We start from the raw sequence: 18,371 nt of genomic DNA, 5'->3' as shown, positions 1-18,371 counted from the left end.
TTATGAGAAAGATAGGAGGAGAGAGAAAGAACCAGACATCACTCTGGGACATGTGCTGCCGGGAATCAAACTCAGGACTTCATGCTTGAGAGTCCAAGGCTTTACCGCTATGCCACCTCCCAGACCACTCAACCAATCTTAAAAAGCCAAGGCTTATCACTGGTGTCTTATTGCAGCATGCTGCATCCACTGTGAAGTCACTCTTTGTTATCTTCCAATCAACCTGCTGTACAAGAATCCTGCCAGGGGCCCCTGGGGGCTGCCCACCAAGCTGAAGGCTACCCTCCTGCAGGGCAGACTTGGGCAGGAAGGCTGGGCAAGGAGCAGAGGCTCTGACAGTTTTGGGTCTGCATAGCTAGCTCAGTGTGTTTATACTTTGACTCTTTAGGAGTGTCTGGGGCTTACAGTTTTTCAGGGAGTAGAGTTCACCCCACTACCCTTGGGCATCAACCCAGCCAGCTCTGCAAAGGAAAAGCAAAGCTGCCTAGAGGGAAATGGTCTCTAACACGGGAAATCTTGCAGATCTCGGAAATCACCTCTCCTCAGCGGTGGGCCATGACTGGGAAGGGGCTGCTGTTAGGTGAATCAGGAGGCCGGATCACCTGACAACGTAGGTGACATGCTGACAGTATGCAGGGCCTGTGAGCAAGGTGGCGCTTCCTGTGTGAAACAGGAAGTAACACTAGTCTATGGAACTGTGAGTGAATTGCCATTTCCTGTAAATAGAGCAGAAGTTAGATGCGCCCCTCCTCTGCAGGTGCCGAGACTCCTTGCATCATACTCAGCATTTTTTTGCATTTTTTTTTTTGAAGATGTATATATGAGAGAGCAGAGGACAGCCTGGCACACGTGGCACCGGGAACAGAACCCGGGGGCCCATGCGTGCATGCCTTGTGTATGATCCACCCACTGAAACACCTTCTTTCCCCATCACATTATGGTATGGTTTCGTTTTCCGGATGTCAGAAGAGCCAGTGAGGCCAGTGGGGAAGACTCTTGTCCTTTGGCTGCTGAGCAAGCAGAGACCCAGAGAAGCTAAGCAATGTTCCTGAGATCTCATACCTTCTAAAGAGGTGGAGTTAAGCCTTGAGCCTCAGAGGAGGCTCCAGCCCCCCAGCTGTGAGCAGGGAGCAGACAAGACCACGGTCCCTGGTCCACTGGCAATGGGGAGAGGTAGGAGAGTAGGCTGGGGGCCAGAGATAGGCAGCTTCATCTAGATCAGGAGGCAGGATGGGGGCAGGGGTGGGGTCAGAAAAAAAGGAAAAACTGGGTTTTCCAGTACAGGTTTAATAGGAATGTGGAGGGACAGGAACCGGGATGACTTTACTGTTTCCCATAGCCCTCTCCATGCAGAAAACACCAGGAAATGGCTGATTGGGCTGTGGAACATCAAATGGGCTGTTGCCAACCTCCCTCTCAGCCTCTTCCTGAGGCCCTTCCCCTACTGTAGAGGTTCTGACTGCTGACCCCAGCCCACCTCCAATCTGCAGGCTAGGCTTAGCATGGTGGTGGTGGTGGTGGTGTTTGTATGGAAGAAAGAGAGAGAGAGTGATCCCGGTGGCACAGTGAATAAAACATTGGACTCTCAAGCATGAGGTCCTGAGTTCAATCCTCAGCAGTACATGTACCAGAGTGGTGTCTGGTTCTTTCGCTGTCTCTCTCCTATCTTTCTCATAAATAAATAAATAAATAAATAAATAAATAAATAAATAAAATCGAGAGAGAGAAAGATGGGGGGAGAGAAAGAGGGAGAGAGGAAGATGGGGAGAGAGAAAGAGGGAGAGAGAGAGAGGGAGAGAGAGCTCTTCTTCTAGCGTTTGCCCTTCTTCTGTAGCCAGTCAACAGCGTCAGGTTGAGCCTGATGTAAAGTTTCGAGACCTCCTTTGAATCTGGAGAGGTGGCAGTCGTTGACTATGTGGGTCATAGTCTGTCTGTAGCCGCAGGGGCAGTTCGGGTCGTCTCTGGCTCCCCAGCGATGGAACATAGCGGCGCACCGGCCATGGCCTGTTCGATAGCGATTGAGGAGGGCCCAATCATAACGTGCTAGGTCAAAGCCGGGTTGACGCTTGCAGGGGTCTGTGATGAGGTGTTTGTTCTTTACCTCAGCTGACTTCCAGCTCTGTTTCCAAGAGTCTGGAACAGAGAAGTTCAGTGTAGGCATAGGGGACCAGATTGGGTGACGAGACGTCAAGCGTTGGACAGGGTGGGCGAAGATATCCGCGTATATTGGCAGGTCCGGTCGAGCGTAGACGTGGGAAATGAACTTAGATGATGCCGCATCCTGACGAATATCTGGCGGGGCGATGTTGCTAAGAACTGGCAGCCATGGAGCCGGGGTGGAACGGATGGTTCCAGAAATGATCCTCATGGAGGAATATAATTTGGAATCGACCAAGTGGACATGGGGCTACGGAACCATACTGGGGCACAGTATTCTGCAGTGGAATAGCATAATGCCAGAGATGATGATCGTAGTGTGGAAGCGCTCGCGGCCCATGAGGAGCTGGCCAGTCTTGCAATGATGTTATTCCTCGCGCCCACCTTTGCTGCAGTTTTTATGAGATGTTTGTGAAATGACAGGGTGCGATCGAGAGTAACGCCAAGATAGACTGGCTGGGCTCCTTTGAATCTGGAGAGGTGGCAGTCGTTGACTATGTGGGTCATAGTCTGTCTGTAGCCGCAGGGGCAGTTTGGGTGAGGGAGAGAGAAAGAGGGAGAGAGAGAGGGAGAAAGAGGGAGAGAGAGGGAGAGAGAGTGAGGGAGAGAGAGAGGGAGAGAGAAAGAGGGAAAGAGAGAGGGAGAGAGAAAGAGGGAGAGAGAGTGAGGGAGAGAGGAAGGTTTAACAGGAAGATCTTGTGGCACAGTCAGGCCTTCACCTGCAGACAGTGTTGTGTAGTACACTTATCTGTCATTTTTTCCCCTTTGATTCGATAGGACAGAGAAATTAAGAGGGAAGGGAGGACAGAGAGGAAGAGAGACAGAGAAACACAGAACCTCATCAAAGCAAGAACTACAAAAGCTGAATAAGGGCAAGAGACTGCATACTTTAACGATGACTCTTTAGTCACTATCAGGCCACCCCATCAGCTGGGGCCTAGTCAGGGAGTCCTGAGATTCCCACACAGACATGATGGGCCTAGACCTCGAGTAAATCCCTCTCTCCATTGTTACTGGTCATTTCTATCAGGAACAACACAATAGACCACTTTGTGGACCCCCATAGGACCTTGCTTGCAATTTGGATCAACAATGGTATAGAATGTTCCTTCCAGTGGTCCGGGAGGTGGCGCAGTGGTAAAGTTTTGGACTCTCAAGCATGAGGTCCCAAGTTCAATCCCCGGCAGCACATGTACTAGAGTGATGTCTGGTTCTTTCTTTCTACTCCTATCCTTCTCATAAATAAATAAAATCTTTAAGAAAAAAAAAAAAGAATGTTCCTTCCTTGTAAGGGAGGCTGGACAACATACTCTATGCTACACTTGAGGAAGATGGGTCCTGATATTGGGGCAGCTTGGAAATGTTCCTACTCATGACCACAGAATGTGAGCTCAGATCTACAGGGATGCAGAGGTCACATAGGCTCCTAAGCTGAATATGGGCCCAGATCACATCAAATCGATAGGGTTTACAATCAACAATATTTATACACCTTTCCCATATTTGGGAGCTACTCTCTTTCCTGATCCAGCTTTCTGGTCCTTCTTCCAGCCATGAAATCATCTCCCCAGACAATAGTTAGGATCCACCTGCATATCAGATTTCAGGCTCAGGCAAAAAAAAAAACAAAAAAAACTAGTATAGCCACAGGCCCTTTGGAATATAACTAAAATATGCCTACTAGCTACAAAATGGAGGACCCCCCAACTCTTCATCTGCACTATTCCAGCCTTTAGGTCCATGATTGGTCAACAACTTGTTTGGCTTTGAATGTTAACTCTCTTGTCAACCACCAGGTTCCAGATGCCAGCATGATGCCGACCAGACTTCCCTGGACAGACAACCCACCAATGTGTCCTGGAGCTCCGCTTCCCCAGAGCCCTACCTCACTAGGGAAAGAGAAAGACAGGCTGGGAGTATGGATCGACCAGTCAATGCCCATGTTCATTGGGGAAGCAATTACAGAAGCCAGACCTTCCACCTTCTGCATCCCACAATGACCTTGGGTCTATACTCCCAGAGGGTTAAAGAATAGGAAAACTATCAGGGGCGGGGATGGGATGCAGAGTTCTCGTGGTGGGAATTGTGTGGAGTTGTACCCCTCTTATCCTATGGTTTAGTCAATGTTTCCTTTTTATAAATAGAAAATTAAAAAAAAGAGAGAGAGAAACACAGACCTGCAAGTGGGGAGTGAGGGCTTGAACGGAGTCCTTTTGCCCACTATAATGTGCACCACCAGGCGTGCCACTGCCCAGCCTCCATATCTATCATTTCTTCCATGTATGCCCACAGGCTACAGAGGACTTAAGGGACACTCCATCACTTATTCACACACAGTATTTGAGTCAGTGCTCACGTGATCATTCACTAAACACATTCTCTGTACCGCCAGGCCCTTATTCCAAGTGCCGTCTCTCCACACAGGTGTTGATGTGGCTCCTGGCCCATCGTGCTCCTAGCGACTCACCCCACAGGCTAGAACCACAGGGCTGTGGCTCTTGTACTGCAGCCAGTCTCACTGCCTCATCCACTAGATGGGGCAGCAGTCAGTGACCTCCCCTGGCTGTATTAGGAAGAGAAACCCTGACTTGGGCTCACTCTGCAGTGTACTGAAGGGGCCAAGTGTTGTTTTCGCCGGGCTGGCTTCACGGGCGGGTAACAGACGACCCGGGACTCATGGCTGGGTTGTACGCAGTATCTCTTTATTCATGCAGGACGCAGCGCAATCTAAGCCGAGCTAAGCTAAACTAAAAACTACAAACAATCTTGTCCTTATAAATATACTAGCCCAGTAGGGTGCGAACAGGATGCTACGCAGAGGGTGGAGAGAAAAGTGACTGGTGAAAATCAGGGTATGACAAGGAGAGGGGGCGGAGCAGGTGAGAATTCTACCACTAAACCACCAATGCCCTGGAGGGAAGGTGGTGCTTGTTAACAGAGGTTATGTAAATAGAATGGTTATGTAAATAGAATAGTGTTAAGCAGGGAGTATTTAAACCAAATGAAACAGAAGGGGTTTTTAAAAGCATACCAACAGCCAAGAAAGAGTGTGGAAAGAGATCCAAGACCACCAGAGACTGATCAGTGTGGCAGGAATCTAGCCTGAGGGTCCCAGTCCTTCCACACTGGGTGGACCGACGCCGACTCCTTTAACTGGTGTGTAAAGCCAGTTCTCTACTCACTCGCAAACACCTCCAAGCTCACCTGCTGCAGTTGTCCGCACCTCAGAGCGGCTCCACTATACCACCGGCAGGAACCAGAGACAGGGGCAGCCCCTTCGCTTCCCATGCAACCCCCCCTCCAGCCCCATCCTCAGCTGCAGCCTCTCTGGGCCTGTGGCCCAGCTCCCCTGCAGAGGAGTCACACTGACCCACACATGAGCTTGGCTCTGTGATCTGTGACTGACTGCCCATGCCAGAGCCAGCTAATAATGGCTTCCATTTCTGAACCCCATGGCATGCATGACCAGCTGCTGCACTAAGTACTTTCTTTTTTATTCTTACTTCTTCTTATAATAATGAGAAGAGATACTGAGACAATACCAGAGCACTGCATAGCTCTGGCTTACAGTGATGATGGGGACTGAACTTGAGACCTCTGAACTTCAGGCAGGGAAGTCTCTTTTTTTTTCCCCTCCAGGGTTATTGCTGGGGCTCGGTGACACACTATTAATCCATTGTCCTGGTGGTCATTTGTTCCCCCCCCATTTTATTCGATATGGCAGAGAGAAATTGAGAGGGGAAGGGAGATAGAGAGAGAAAGATACCTGCAGACCTGCTTCATCAGTTGTAAAGCATCTTAAAGCAGGAAGTGTTTTTTTCTTACACACACACACACACACACACACACACACTGGATGGAAACGAGAGAAATTGAGAGGTGAGGAGATGAGACAGAGAGACACCTGTAGCCCTGTTTCACCACTGGTGAAGTTTCCCCCTGCGGGTGGGAACCGGGAGCTTGAACCCGGGTCCTTGCTCACTGTGACATGAGCGCTCAAGCATGTGTGCCACACAGGGAAGTTTTTTTTTTTTTTTTGCCTCCAGGGTTATCCCTGGGGCTTGGTGCCTGCAACACAATCCACTGCTCCTGTTGGCCATTTTCCCCATTTTGTTGTTCTTATGATTGTTATTGTTGTTGCTAGGACAGAGAGAAATGGAGAGAGGAGGGGAAGACAGAGAAGGGGAGAGAAAGATAGACACCTGCAGACCTGCTTCACCGCCTGTGAAGTGACTCCCCTGCAGGTGGGGAGCCGGGGGCTCAAACCAGGATCCTTATGCCCGTCCTTGTGCTTTGCGCCATGTGTGCTACCACACGGCCCCAAGAAGTCTTTTTTTCATAAGTATTAGGCTGCCCAGTACTTTCATTATAAGAACTTTTTTTTTTCCCTTTATTTTTTAGCCAAAGCACTGATCAGATCTGGTTTGTGGTGATGCAGGGGATTGAACTTGGCACTTCAGAGCCTGAGGCATGAGTCTCTTTGCATAACCATTATGCTATCTACCCCCTACCCCCAGTCCAGTACTTTCTACAATTCAGTTAACAGAGAAGCCCCATGGCATGTGAGCTGACTATATAGATGAGGAAAAGTAGACCTTGGGAAGTCACGTGATCAAGTAGCTAGTACGTGGAGAGTCAGGATTGGGATTCAAAGTCAGGTGTGACTAAGCTCCAGCCCACACACTTGGCTTTGTTGGCTTCTCTTGCTGATGCAGGGACTTTTGGAAACTGGCACCACCCCAAGCTCCCTTGGCCGGATAACAAAACCCACTCTCCCTCTATGAATGGGGGATATGGGCCTGCTTCCTCCACTCTGGGCAGCCTGGGATCAAAACCCTTGTGGTTGGCTGCAGCTTTGAATGCCCTGCATTCCTTGAGCGGTGCCAGGCAGAGTTCAGCTGTGCCTGCCCCCTCCCAAGGACTGCTGGCTGCCCAGCACTGCGCTGGACCTGGACCAAGCATGGGAGTTGGCTCTAGGCCAGGCTCATACACACTGGGTCTGTGTGACCTTGGACTGGAACAGCCAGGCTCCCTACAAGGTAAAAAGAATACCCAGGGGCCCCTGTCGGGTATAACACAACTTGACCTGGAGTGTGTTTTATATTCTTTTTTATTTCTATTTATTCCTTTATTGGACAGAGATAGAAATCAAGAGAAAAAGAGGGGGTAGGGAGAGTAGGACCAGGTTAAGTGCATAGTACTTTCTTCTAGCGTTTGCCCTTCTTCTGTAGCCAGTCAACAGTGTCAGGTTGAGCCTGATGTAAAGTTTCGAGACCTCCTTTGAATCTGGAGAGGTGGCAGTCGTTGACTATGTGGGTCATAGTCTGTCTGGAGCCGCAGGGGCAGTTCGGGTCGTCTCTGGCTCCCCAGCGATGGAACATAGCTGCGCACCGGCCATGGCCTGTTCGATAGCGATTGAGGAGGGCCCAATCATAACGTGCTAGGCTAAGCACAAGGATCTAGGTTTGAGCCTCTCTCTCCACCTGCAGGGGGAGCAGTGAAAGTGTGCAGGTGGGTGTCTATCTCCCCCTCCTCTCTCAATCTCTCTGTCCTATCCAATAAAATGGGAAAAAATGGCCACCAGAAACAGTGGACACGGAGTCTCAGTGATAACCCTGGAGGCCAAAAAAAAGAGGTGGATAAAGCACTGACTCTCAAGCATGAGGTTTAATCCCCAGCAGCACGTGTACCAGAGTGATGTCTGGTTCTTTCTCTCTCCTCCTTTCTCATTAATAAATAAAATCTTAGAGGGAGAGAAAGAGAGTAGAGAGACACCCTCATAACTATTTCATTGCCTATAAAGCTTTCTCCTTGCAGGTGGGAACCAGGGGTTCTTGCTCACTGTAACGTCTGCTCAACTGAACTCACTACCTGGTCTGATATGGTTTCTAAGTTTTTAAAAAAATATTTATTTTCCTTTTTGTTGCCCTTGTTTTTATCACTGTTGTGGTTATTATTGTTATTGATGTTGTTGTTGCTGGATAGGACAGAGAGAAATGGAGGAGGGGAGACAGAGGGAGAGACCTGCTTCACCGCTTGTGAAGAGACCCCCCTGCAGGTGGGGAGCCAGGGGCTAAAACCAGGATCCTGGAGTTTCACATCATGTGCACTTAACCCGCTGCGCTACAGCCCAACACCCCAAATCTTTTTATCTCTATTATTGTATAGCAACAGAGAAATGGAGAGGGGAGGAGACAGAGGAAACAGAGACACCTGCAGCCCTGCATCACTTGTGAAGCTTTCCCCCTGCAGGTGGGGACCAAGGGCTTGAACCTGGGTCCTTGTGCACTTAACCAGGTGTGCTACCAACTGGATCCTTACTTTTCTTCAAAGCTTTACTTATTTACAGAAATTGAGGGAGTCGGGCGGTTGGGCAGTGGGTTAGACGCATGTGGCGCAAAGTGCAAGAACCCGCATAAGGATCAAGGTTCCAGCCCCCGGCGCCCCACCTGCAGGAGTCGCTTCACAGGCAGTGAAGCAGGTCTGCAGGTGTCTTTCTCTCCCCCCTCTGCCTTCCCATCCTCTCTCCATTTCTCTCTGTCCTATCCAACAATGATGACACCAAGAACAATAATTACAACAATAAAAACAAGGGCAACAAAAAGGAAATAAATAAATATATATTAAAAAAATTGAGAGTGGTCTGGGAGGTGGCACAGTGGATAAAGCATTAGACTCTCCAACATGAGGTCCTACCTGAGCTCAATCCCCGGCAGGACATGTACCAGAGTAATGTCTGGTTCTTTCTCTCTCTCATAAATAAAATCTTTATAAACTAAACTGAAAACCAGAGCATAACTGCTACATATGGTACAGGGATCATACTCAGACTTGTATTCAAGTCCTGCATTCTAGCACTCAGCACCTCCCCAATTGCTATTAAAGGTTTACTTACTGTATGAGACAGAATGACAGAACACTAAACTATTATGCAGTCTTAGCAATAGAACCTGGGGCCTCTCACATGTAAGGGATGCATTTTACCCACTGAGCTACTTCCCTGATAGAATTTGTGTCTGGAAATGGATTGAAAACAAGTTAACCGGATGGCACATCAAGTGGGCCTGAGTTCCTACGAGGCACCACTGCCACGTGTCAGGGCTAGTTATGATGCTGGGCAGGGCTTTTTGTTTGAATTTTAGACAGAGGCAGAGTGAAAAAGATCACAGCACCAAAGCTTCCTTCAAGGTGGCAGGGTTGGGCTTGAACCTGGGCTGCACACATGGCAAAGTAGCACATTACCCAAGTGAGTCATTTCACTGGCCCAGGATAGGCTATTCTTTCTTTACCGTGTGTGTGTGTGTGTGTCTGTGTGTGAGAGAAAGAGAGAGAGAGAGAGAGTTGTGTATGTGTGTGTGTAAACTGACTTGGCAACCAAAACAGTTGGCAGGGTCCCAACTCTGGCTTGGCTATCACTAGGATTCAGCAAGGAGATAGGTGAAGTGTCTGGGAAGATACCAAGATCTCTAAAATTGCTGAACTCAATCACGTATTAACAGAAAGACTGCTTTTGTTTTTCCTTACTCTGGGAGATGGAGCAGAAAGAAGGAATCCCAGAAAGAGCACAGGCTTTCATAGTGGGTTGACCTGGGTTCAGGCCTTGTTCCACCCTTCAGCTATGGGAACTTAGGACAGAGAATGGCTCCCCAGCTCACTCACACTCAGCTGCAGTCCTTGTCACCTGGGGCTTCAAACCCCAACATCTGGCCTCTCCCCCTCTTTTGCTCACTGATCCACACGGCCTTTTCCCTACATTCTCTCAGTACACACAGTATGTTTGCTGACTTTTTCAGATAGAGCCAGAGAAGGAAAGAAACCATTATCACAGAAGCAGCCTGTTTTTTTGCCTCTAGGGTTATTGCTGGGGCTCAGTGCTGGCACTATGAACCACTGCTCCTGGTGGCGAGAAAGAAATTGAGAGGGGAGAGGAAGATAGAGGGGAAAGACACCTGCAGACCAGCTTCACGGCTTGTGAAGCGATCCCCCTGTAGGTGGGGAACTGGGAGTTTGAACCAGGATCCTTGTGTAGGTCCCTGCACTTTGTACTTTGTGCATTTAACTCAGTGCTCTACTGCCCAATCCCCAGAAGTATTCTTCATTGTGGTGGAGGCTGGCTTGAATCTGTGCACATGGCAAAGTAGCACTCTATCCACGTGGTGAGTTTGCAAGCCCCAGTAATAACCCTGGTGGCAATAAATAAAATGGAAAAAGATAAAAAAAATTACATGTATTTTCCCTTTTATTGCTGTTGTAGTTACTGATGTCATTGTTGGATAGGACAGAGAGAAATGGAGAGGAAGGGAAGACAGAGAGGGGGAGCGAAAGAGAGACACCTGCAGACCTGCTTCACCACCTGTGAAGCGACTCCTCTGCAGGCGGGGAGCCGGGGGCTCAAACCGGATCCTTATGCTGGTCCTTGCGCTTTGCACCACATGAGCTTAACCCGCTGCGCTTCCGCCCGACTCCTGAAGATAAAATTTTTTAAGTTCACACTTGGGCTCTACCACTTCACAATCAGTCCAGTCAATTTTTCAATGTCTCTTTTTTTTGTATGTATATTTTTTATTTTATTTATTTATTCCCTTTTGTTACCCTTGTTGTTTTATTGTTGTAGTTATTACTGATGTCCTTGTTAGATAGGACAGAGAGAAATGGAGAGGAGAGGAAGACAGAGGGAGAGATAGACACCTGCAGACTTGCTCCACCACCTGTAAATGCAACTCCCCTGCAAGTAGGGAGCTGGGGGCTCGAATGGGGATCCTTCCGCTGGTCCTTGCGCTTTGCTCCACATGCACTTAACCCACTGTGTTACCGCCCAACTCCCTTTTCAATGCCTCTTAAGACACCTGTCATTTGATTTAATGCTCACTTGGACAATCCAAGAATCTATCTTGAGACCCTTAAATTACATCTGGGAAGACCTTTTCCAAATATCAGACCGGGGGGTGGGGTGGGAGGGAGCAGGCAGTGGTGAAGTTGCCAAGAGACACCGCACTGCACAACTAGCCTGCTGGTAAAACTTCTGTGCATGTGCTTTTTGGGGGTCATGGACCTGGGTCACCATGTACTCTACCAGGTGGGTGACTGACTGCTCAGTCTCTCCTCACTTGTTCTCAAGTAGACTTAGGGCCAGGAAGGTAGGTGGCCTGCCCAGTTAGAACACCAACTCGGGGTGGAGGGTAGATAGCATAATGGTTATGCAAAGACTCTCATGCCTGAGGCTCCAAAGTCCCAGGTTCAATCTCCCACACCACCATAAGCCAGAGCTGAACAGTGCTCTGGTAAAAAAAAAACCAACTCGGCCACCCGAGGCCCCAGTACCACTTCATATCAGATCTGAGCTGTGCTCTGGCCTTCTATTCTCTCACAATAAATAAAGGAATCTTTAAAGTCATGCCAAACCTTTCTGAGCGTACACCTAAATTGCTTACAGATCCAAGAACGTTTAATCTTTGGTGAAATCAGCTGAGATGCCTACGACAACAAGCTTCAGTACAGAGACTCTCATGCAGGCGCTGGGTGGTGGCACACCTGGTTAAGCGCACATATTACAGTGCGCAAGGACCTGCGTTCAAGCCTCTGGATCCCACCTGCAGGGGGAAAGCTTCACAAGTGGTGAAACAGGGTTGCAGGTGTCTCTCTTTTCCTTCCCTCTCAATTAAAAAAAATTCCCCCCCCCCCAGGGTTATTGCTGAGCTCGGTGCCTGCACAATGAATCCATCGCTCCTGGAGGCCATTTTTCCCCCTTTTGTTGCCCTTGTTGTTGTAGCCTCTTTGTGGTTATTATTATTACCATTGTTGATGCTGTTCGTTGTTGGATAGGACAGAGAGAACTGGAAAGAGGAGGGGAAGACAGAGGGGGAGAGAAAGATAGACACCTGCAGACCTGCTTCACCGCCTGCGAAGCGACTCCCCTGCAGGTGGGGAGCCAGGGGCTCAAACCAGGATCTTTACGCTTTGCGCCATGTGCGCTTAACCCACTGCGCCACTGCCCGACCCCCCAAAAATGTTTTTATTAATTTTATTTTTGAGAGAGAGATGCAGAGAGAGAGAGAGAGAGAGAGAGAGATACAGAGAAACATCAGAGCACTGCTCAGCTCTGGCTTATGGTGGTGGAGTGTCTGTTTGCATAACCATTATGTTGTCTCCCCCACCCCTCTCAATTTCTGACGAGCCTCTTTCTATCCAATAAATAAAGATAATTTTAAACATTGAGACTGAGACTCTCAGTCTCAATGTTTTGAGGTCCCAAAGCCCCAGCACCACCATAAACCAGAGTTGAGCAGTGCTCTGCTAAGAGGAAAAAAACCCAGCGCTTCCTCTAATGTGCCTGCAAATTGGGGCACTGTGCATATTAAGACCACAGGGTTCCTGTAAGATATAAGGGACGGAATGAGAAACGCTTTAGGAAAGCAAGAGATGACATCATTCAAACACCTGTAGTTGACACATCAAGAGAAATTACAGTGTGTACGGCAAATTACATTTTACTGCCCTCATCCAGATGCTTCCCATCAACGAGGGGAAAAATCCAACTCCAACAAGATTCTTTACTGAGTCCTATTTAAAAGGTTTCAGTCCTTAATTCTAATCAGTTTCCACTCAATTGACTAGGTGATGACAGATCTAGGTGAAGGCATCACAGTGGTAAAAGCACTTCCACCTACAATGACAGCAGGCTCTGTACTGCTTGTGACTGTGCTCAGGGTCTCTGTCCCATCTTCTTCAAGGTTCGATTGAGCTGGGAAAGAAAGAAGAGCAGTTAGCCCTAAAGATCTCACTAAATCTTTTCTTGTGCTGTCAACTGGCCACCCCTCTGCAGCCAGAAAGGGGGGTATCTGACATGGGTGTCTGCTTCCCGCAGGTGACACCTTGGTCTGTTCTACGCCTGGCATTTCCATGGCCCAGCACAGTGAACGCAGATCACTATTCTACCCAGCCTTCCCAATTTGCCCCTTTTTGACAGAAAAAAGATCCAAGGTGGCTAGACTTGCAAAGTCTAGATCGCAAAGGACTAAATTATCAAGAGCCCGAAGGCACAGAGCACAGCCTAGCAGTGACCTCTGCTGGAGGGAATCAACGTACCAGGATGCACTGGCTCCATTTATGGCTATAGAAAAAACCCCACACTCTTGTAGCGTTTGACGTAACTCTCAAAGACCTCTCTTAAATCAATATGCAGAGTACACTAAGTCTGTCAAAATAAAGCTTCTTGTCTATTTCCCTGCAGGAACTGGCCAGACCTGTCTTAGCTGGAGATGGACTGCCAAGCAGGAAGGGGTGGGTGAGAGCAGACAATGAATCCGCCCTTATTAGGAAATCCCAGGGAAGGAAGAGGAGGCTGGCAGCCACAGAGGGAGGTCTGGAGAGATGCTCCAGAGAAGGCTGACACAGCAGCCCCAAGAGGCCCCACCCCACCCTCCAAACCCAAGCAATCAGTCAGTTTGACTCAGAAACTTAAAAAGGGCCAATTTCAAGCTTTCTTGAAAATACTAATGAGAAAAACATTTGTGGTCCAGGAGGTGGTGTAGTGGATAAGCACTGGACTCTCAAGCCTGAGGTCCCTAGTTCAATCCTGTTGTTGCGGCGGTCTGGTGTCGGGCTGCACCATGGAGAAGAGAGCGGACGTCCAGAGCAAAGGGGTACACAAATCTTTATTATAGGATGGGGGGGGAGGTTTGGTTCAGACCACGTGGAGCCAGCCAGCAATGGCCGACCACGGGGGGGAGAGCAGGGAGCAAGACCTCAGAGAGGGAGAGCCTAGAGCCCAGAGAGAGAGAGGGGAGGGGTGAGGGGGCTTTTTATTGGGCGACAACCAGGGGTGCTGTGTAGGGCGGCCAGGATTGGTTGAAAGGGGGCACTCTAGGATTTAGCGGGGCATAGAAAAACCTGGGGGCGGAGACTGCAACAGAATAACTCCTCAGCAACACAATCCCCGGCAGCACATGTACCAGAGTGATGTCTGGTTCTTTCTCTATTTCCTCCTTTCTCATTAATAAATAAAATCTTAAGAAAGAAAGAAAAACATTTAAAACTCCCCAATTCTCAACTCCTTCTGCAGCCCACGCCATTCTTTCAGTTCTCTTACCTCCTCAAATTTGTGAATCTGCCTGATGAAGAAGTCCCCGTAGCGTCTGGCGACCTTGGTGTCTGCTATATGGATCATGTCCTGTGAGAAAAACAGGGTCAGAGCCTCTTAGACTTGCAGATCATTATGATGCTAAGTGCTAGATAAAACCCTGTAGTGGAGAAAATCCTCCAGGAAAACACTACCATCTAATAACTTTCATTAAAAAAAAAAAAAAAAAAAAAAAGGATGACAGAGGACCTAGTGAGGGTTGAACACCTCATCACAGACCCCTGCAAACGTCAACCCGGCTTTGACCTAGCACGTTATGATTGGGCACTCCTCAATCGCTATCGAACAGGCCATGGTCGGTGCGCCGCTATGCTCCATTGCTGGGGAGCCAGAGATGACCGAACTGCCCCTGCGGCTACAACGACTGCCACCTATCCAGATTCAAAGGAGGTCTCGAAACTTTACATCAGGCTCAACCTGACGCTATTGACTGGCTTACGGAAGAAGGGCAAACGCTAGAAGAAGATGGAAAACTGGGAAATGTTATGCAGGTACAAATTATTGTACTTACTGTAGAATGTAAAACATTAATTCTCCAATAAAGAAATTAAAAAAAAGAAAAAAAGAAAAAAAAGTTTAGGATTCAACTTCCGGAGGCGGAGCTACGAGCAGCAGATCGCATTCTCTCTTCTCTTCTCCCGGATCAACTAGGAATACCAAAGGAGACCACCCGGGACCGAAACAAGACAGGACTAGAATGACCACAGGAACCCAGTAAATCACCCATGAGTACAAACACGCGTGGCTGGTGACAGAGAGGAGCGAGGGGCCTAAGGAGAGATTAAGTGACTGCTAACAGTTCAGCAGTTTATCAGTTGAGAGACCACCTCCAGTCTGCTCCACAACACGGGGACAGCTGAAGGGAGGAAAGGACTCCCCAGAGACTCACCAAGTGCAACTCTGAGTCTCCATTGCTACTAACCTCAGAATCTGGAGCAGCAACAGGGAGGGACACCAGGGGACAGAGATCTAACCGGGAAACTCAGGAGAAGACCTATACCTCGGTGGCATAGCTGAGGGGCTGTGAAAGTCTCGATGCATAACCACTGGATTATCTCTGCCACACCCTGCTTTATATCTTGGTCAGGAGTCAGTGATTAAGCTGAAGCCTATTGATACTTTAAAAGCCCTCAGGCTCCCATAGCCTACAGGGAAGAAAAAAAAAGAGCTGAGCTCCAACTCAGAGATTTAAATACTATTGAAACAACTGTTAACTTCCTCCACTGTGAACCCTTTAATTAACTTACTTAGACACAAGTCAATCCAGGCAATAGTGATCAATAATTTGAAAAGTACTGATAAAGGGAACTCATAACATAATATATAAAATGGGTAAAACAAGAAAAAATATGGAGAATCGAACCAGGACAAGAGTCCAGCTAAAAGTCCTCCAGAGGGTGAAGCACAAAATAACGAGTTCAACACCCAAACATTAGCTAAGGAAATAATAACAGGAGTGAGTAAAGAATTTGAAAAAATTATAATCAGAAATACAGGAAAAACAAATGAGAATATGGAAGAAAATACTAATTATCTCATGGTTATTAGAGAGCTGAAAGCTGAAATCGCTGAGCTAAGAAGGCAACTAGCTGAACAAGCTAAAACAGTATCAGAGCAGGGCAACAAAATAGATGAACTCCAGAAAACAGTAGAGGGCAGAGAGAATAGAATCTATGAGGCTGAAGACAGAATTAGCAAGATTGAGGATGAATTAGAGACAACTAAAAAAGAAGTAAGAGATCTCAAAAAGAGATTAAGAGATGCTGAAAACAACAACAGAGTCCTATGGGATGACTTCAAAAGAAACAATATATGCATTATTGGCTTACCAGAGGAAGAAAGAGAAGGGGAGGAAGAAAGCGTTCTCCAGGCCATAATAACTGAAAACTTCTCTAGTCTAGACAACACCAAAGACATAAAGATTCAAGAAGCCCAGAGGGTCCCAAACAGAATTAACCCAGACCTAAAGACACCAAGACATGTCATACTTAGATTGGAAAGGAATAAGGATAAAGAAAGGATCCTCAAGGCTGCAAGAGAAAAACAAAGAGTCACCTACAAAGGAAAACCCATAAGATTAGCAGCAGACTTCTCCATACAAACACTATAGGCCAGAAGAGAATGGCAAGATATCTACTGAGTGCTCAATGAGAAAGGCTTTCAGCCAAGAATACTGTATCCTGCTAGACTGTCATTCAGACTAGATGGAGGCATCAAAACCTTCTCAGACAAGCAACAGTTGAAGGAATCAACCATCACCAAGCCTGCCCTGAAAGAAGTTCTGAAAGGTCTCCTATAAACAACCAGACCACCACAAATAGGACATATATCAAAAAACTCTTAAAACTCTACAAGAATGGCATTAAAATATCTTCAATCTTTGATATCAATAAATGTCAATGGCCTGAATTCACCTATTAAAAGACACAGAGTAGGAAGATGGATCAGAAAACACAACCCAACAATATGCTGTCTACAGGAAACCCACAAAACTCAACAAGACAAACACAGACTTAAAATAAAAGGATGGAAAACTATCATACAAGCCAATGGCCCACAAAAAAGGGCAGGAGCAGCTATTCTCATATCTGACATGATAGACTTTAAAATAGGTAAGATTAAAAAAGATAGGAATGGACACTACTTAATGCTCAGAGAATCAGTCAATCAAGAGGACTTAACAATTATTAATATCTATGCACCCAATGAGAAGCCATCTAAATACATCAAACTTCTACTGAAAGAGCTACAGCAATATATTAACAGTAACACAATCATAGTAGGGGACTTCAACACCCCACTCTCTCAACTTGACAGATCATCCAGGAAGAAAATCAATAAAGATATAATGGAGCTAAATGAAGAGATAGATAAACTAGAACTATTGGACATTTTCAGAGTCATTCATCCCAAGAAACTGGAATACACATTTTACCCAAATCCACATGGGTAATTCTCAAGGATAGACCGTATGTTAGGCCACAAAGACAGCATCAGCCAATTCAAGAGCACTGAAATCATCCCAAGCATCTTCTCAGACCACAGTGGAATTAAACACTTAACAATCAACAAAAGATTAGTAACAGTCCCAAAATGTGGAAGCTCAACAGTACACTTCTTTTTATATATATATTTATTTTATTTATTTATTCCCTTTTGTTGCCCTTGGTGTTTTATTGTTGTAGTTATTATTGTTGTTGTTGTTGCTGTTGGATAGGACAGAGAGAAATGGAGAGAGGAGGGGAAGACAGAGAGGGGGAGAGAAAGATAGACACCTGCAGACCTGCTTCATCGCCTGTGAAGCAACTCCCCTGCAGGTGGGGAGCCGGGGTTCGAACCGGGATCCTTATGCCGGTCCTTGTGCTTTGCGTCACCTGCGCTTAACCCACTGCGCTACAGCCCGACTCCCAACAGTACACTTCTTTTTTTTTTTTATATTTATTTTATTTATTTATTCCCTTTTGTTGCCCTTGTTTTTTTTTTTTATTGTTGTAGTTATTATTATTGTTGTTGTCATTGTTGGATAGGACAGAGAGAAATGGAGAAAGGGAGGGGAAAACAGAGAGGAGGAGAGAAAGATAGACACCTGCAGACCTGCTTCACCGCCTGTGAAGCGACTCCCCTGCAGGTGGGGAGCCGGGGTTCAAACCGGGATTCTTATGCCGGTCCTTGTGCTTTGCGCCACCTGCGCTTAACCCGCTGCGCTACAGCCCGACTCCCAACAGTACACTTCTTAACAACTTCTGGGTCAAAGAGAAAATCAAGGAAGAAATCAAAATGTTTCGAGAGTTCAATGAAAATGAAGACACAAGCTATCAAAATATTTGGGACACAGCTAAAGCAGTCCTAAGAAGGAAGTTCATAGCTATACAAGCATACATTAGGAAACAAGAAAAAGTATAAATAAACAGCCTGATTGCACATCTTAAAGACCTAGAAGAAGAACAACAAAGGAACCCTAAAGCAACTAGAAGGACAGAAATCACTAAAGTTAGGGCAGAAATAAGTAACATTGAGAATAGGAAAACCATACAAAAGATCAATGAAAGTAAATGTTGGTTCTTTGAAAGAGTAA

General features: G+C 47.1%; 1 protein-coding gene across 2 annotated transcripts in view; it reads right to left on the bottom strand.

Annotated features, from left to right (window-relative positions):
• Positions 1-12,622: 12,622 nt before the first annotated feature.
• EIF3L (eukaryotic translation initiation factor 3 subunit L) overlaps positions 12,623-18,371 on the bottom strand; it is a 40,258-nt gene continuing 34,509 nt past the window's right edge. For both annotated transcript variants that reach the window (XM_007519329.3, XM_060188948.1), the window contains 2 exons: positions 14,246-14,326; positions 12,623-12,898 (listed from right to left, as the gene is read on the bottom strand). In XM_007519329.3, coding sequence (XP_007519391.1) covers positions 12,860-12,898; positions 14,246-14,326 — 120 coding nt within the window. In that variant the 3' untranslated portion in view covers positions 12,623-12,859. The remainder of the gene's footprint in view (positions 12,899-14,245; positions 14,327-18,371) is intronic.

The sequence above is a fragment of the Erinaceus europaeus genome, chromosome 4 (genome assembly GCF_950295315.1).
Source record: "Erinaceus europaeus chromosome 4, mEriEur2.1, whole genome shotgun sequence".
NCBI classification, from domain to species: Eukaryota; Metazoa; Chordata; class Mammalia; order Eulipotyphla; family Erinaceidae; genus Erinaceus; species Erinaceus europaeus.
This window is presented reverse-complemented; position numbering and strand designations above follow the sequence as displayed.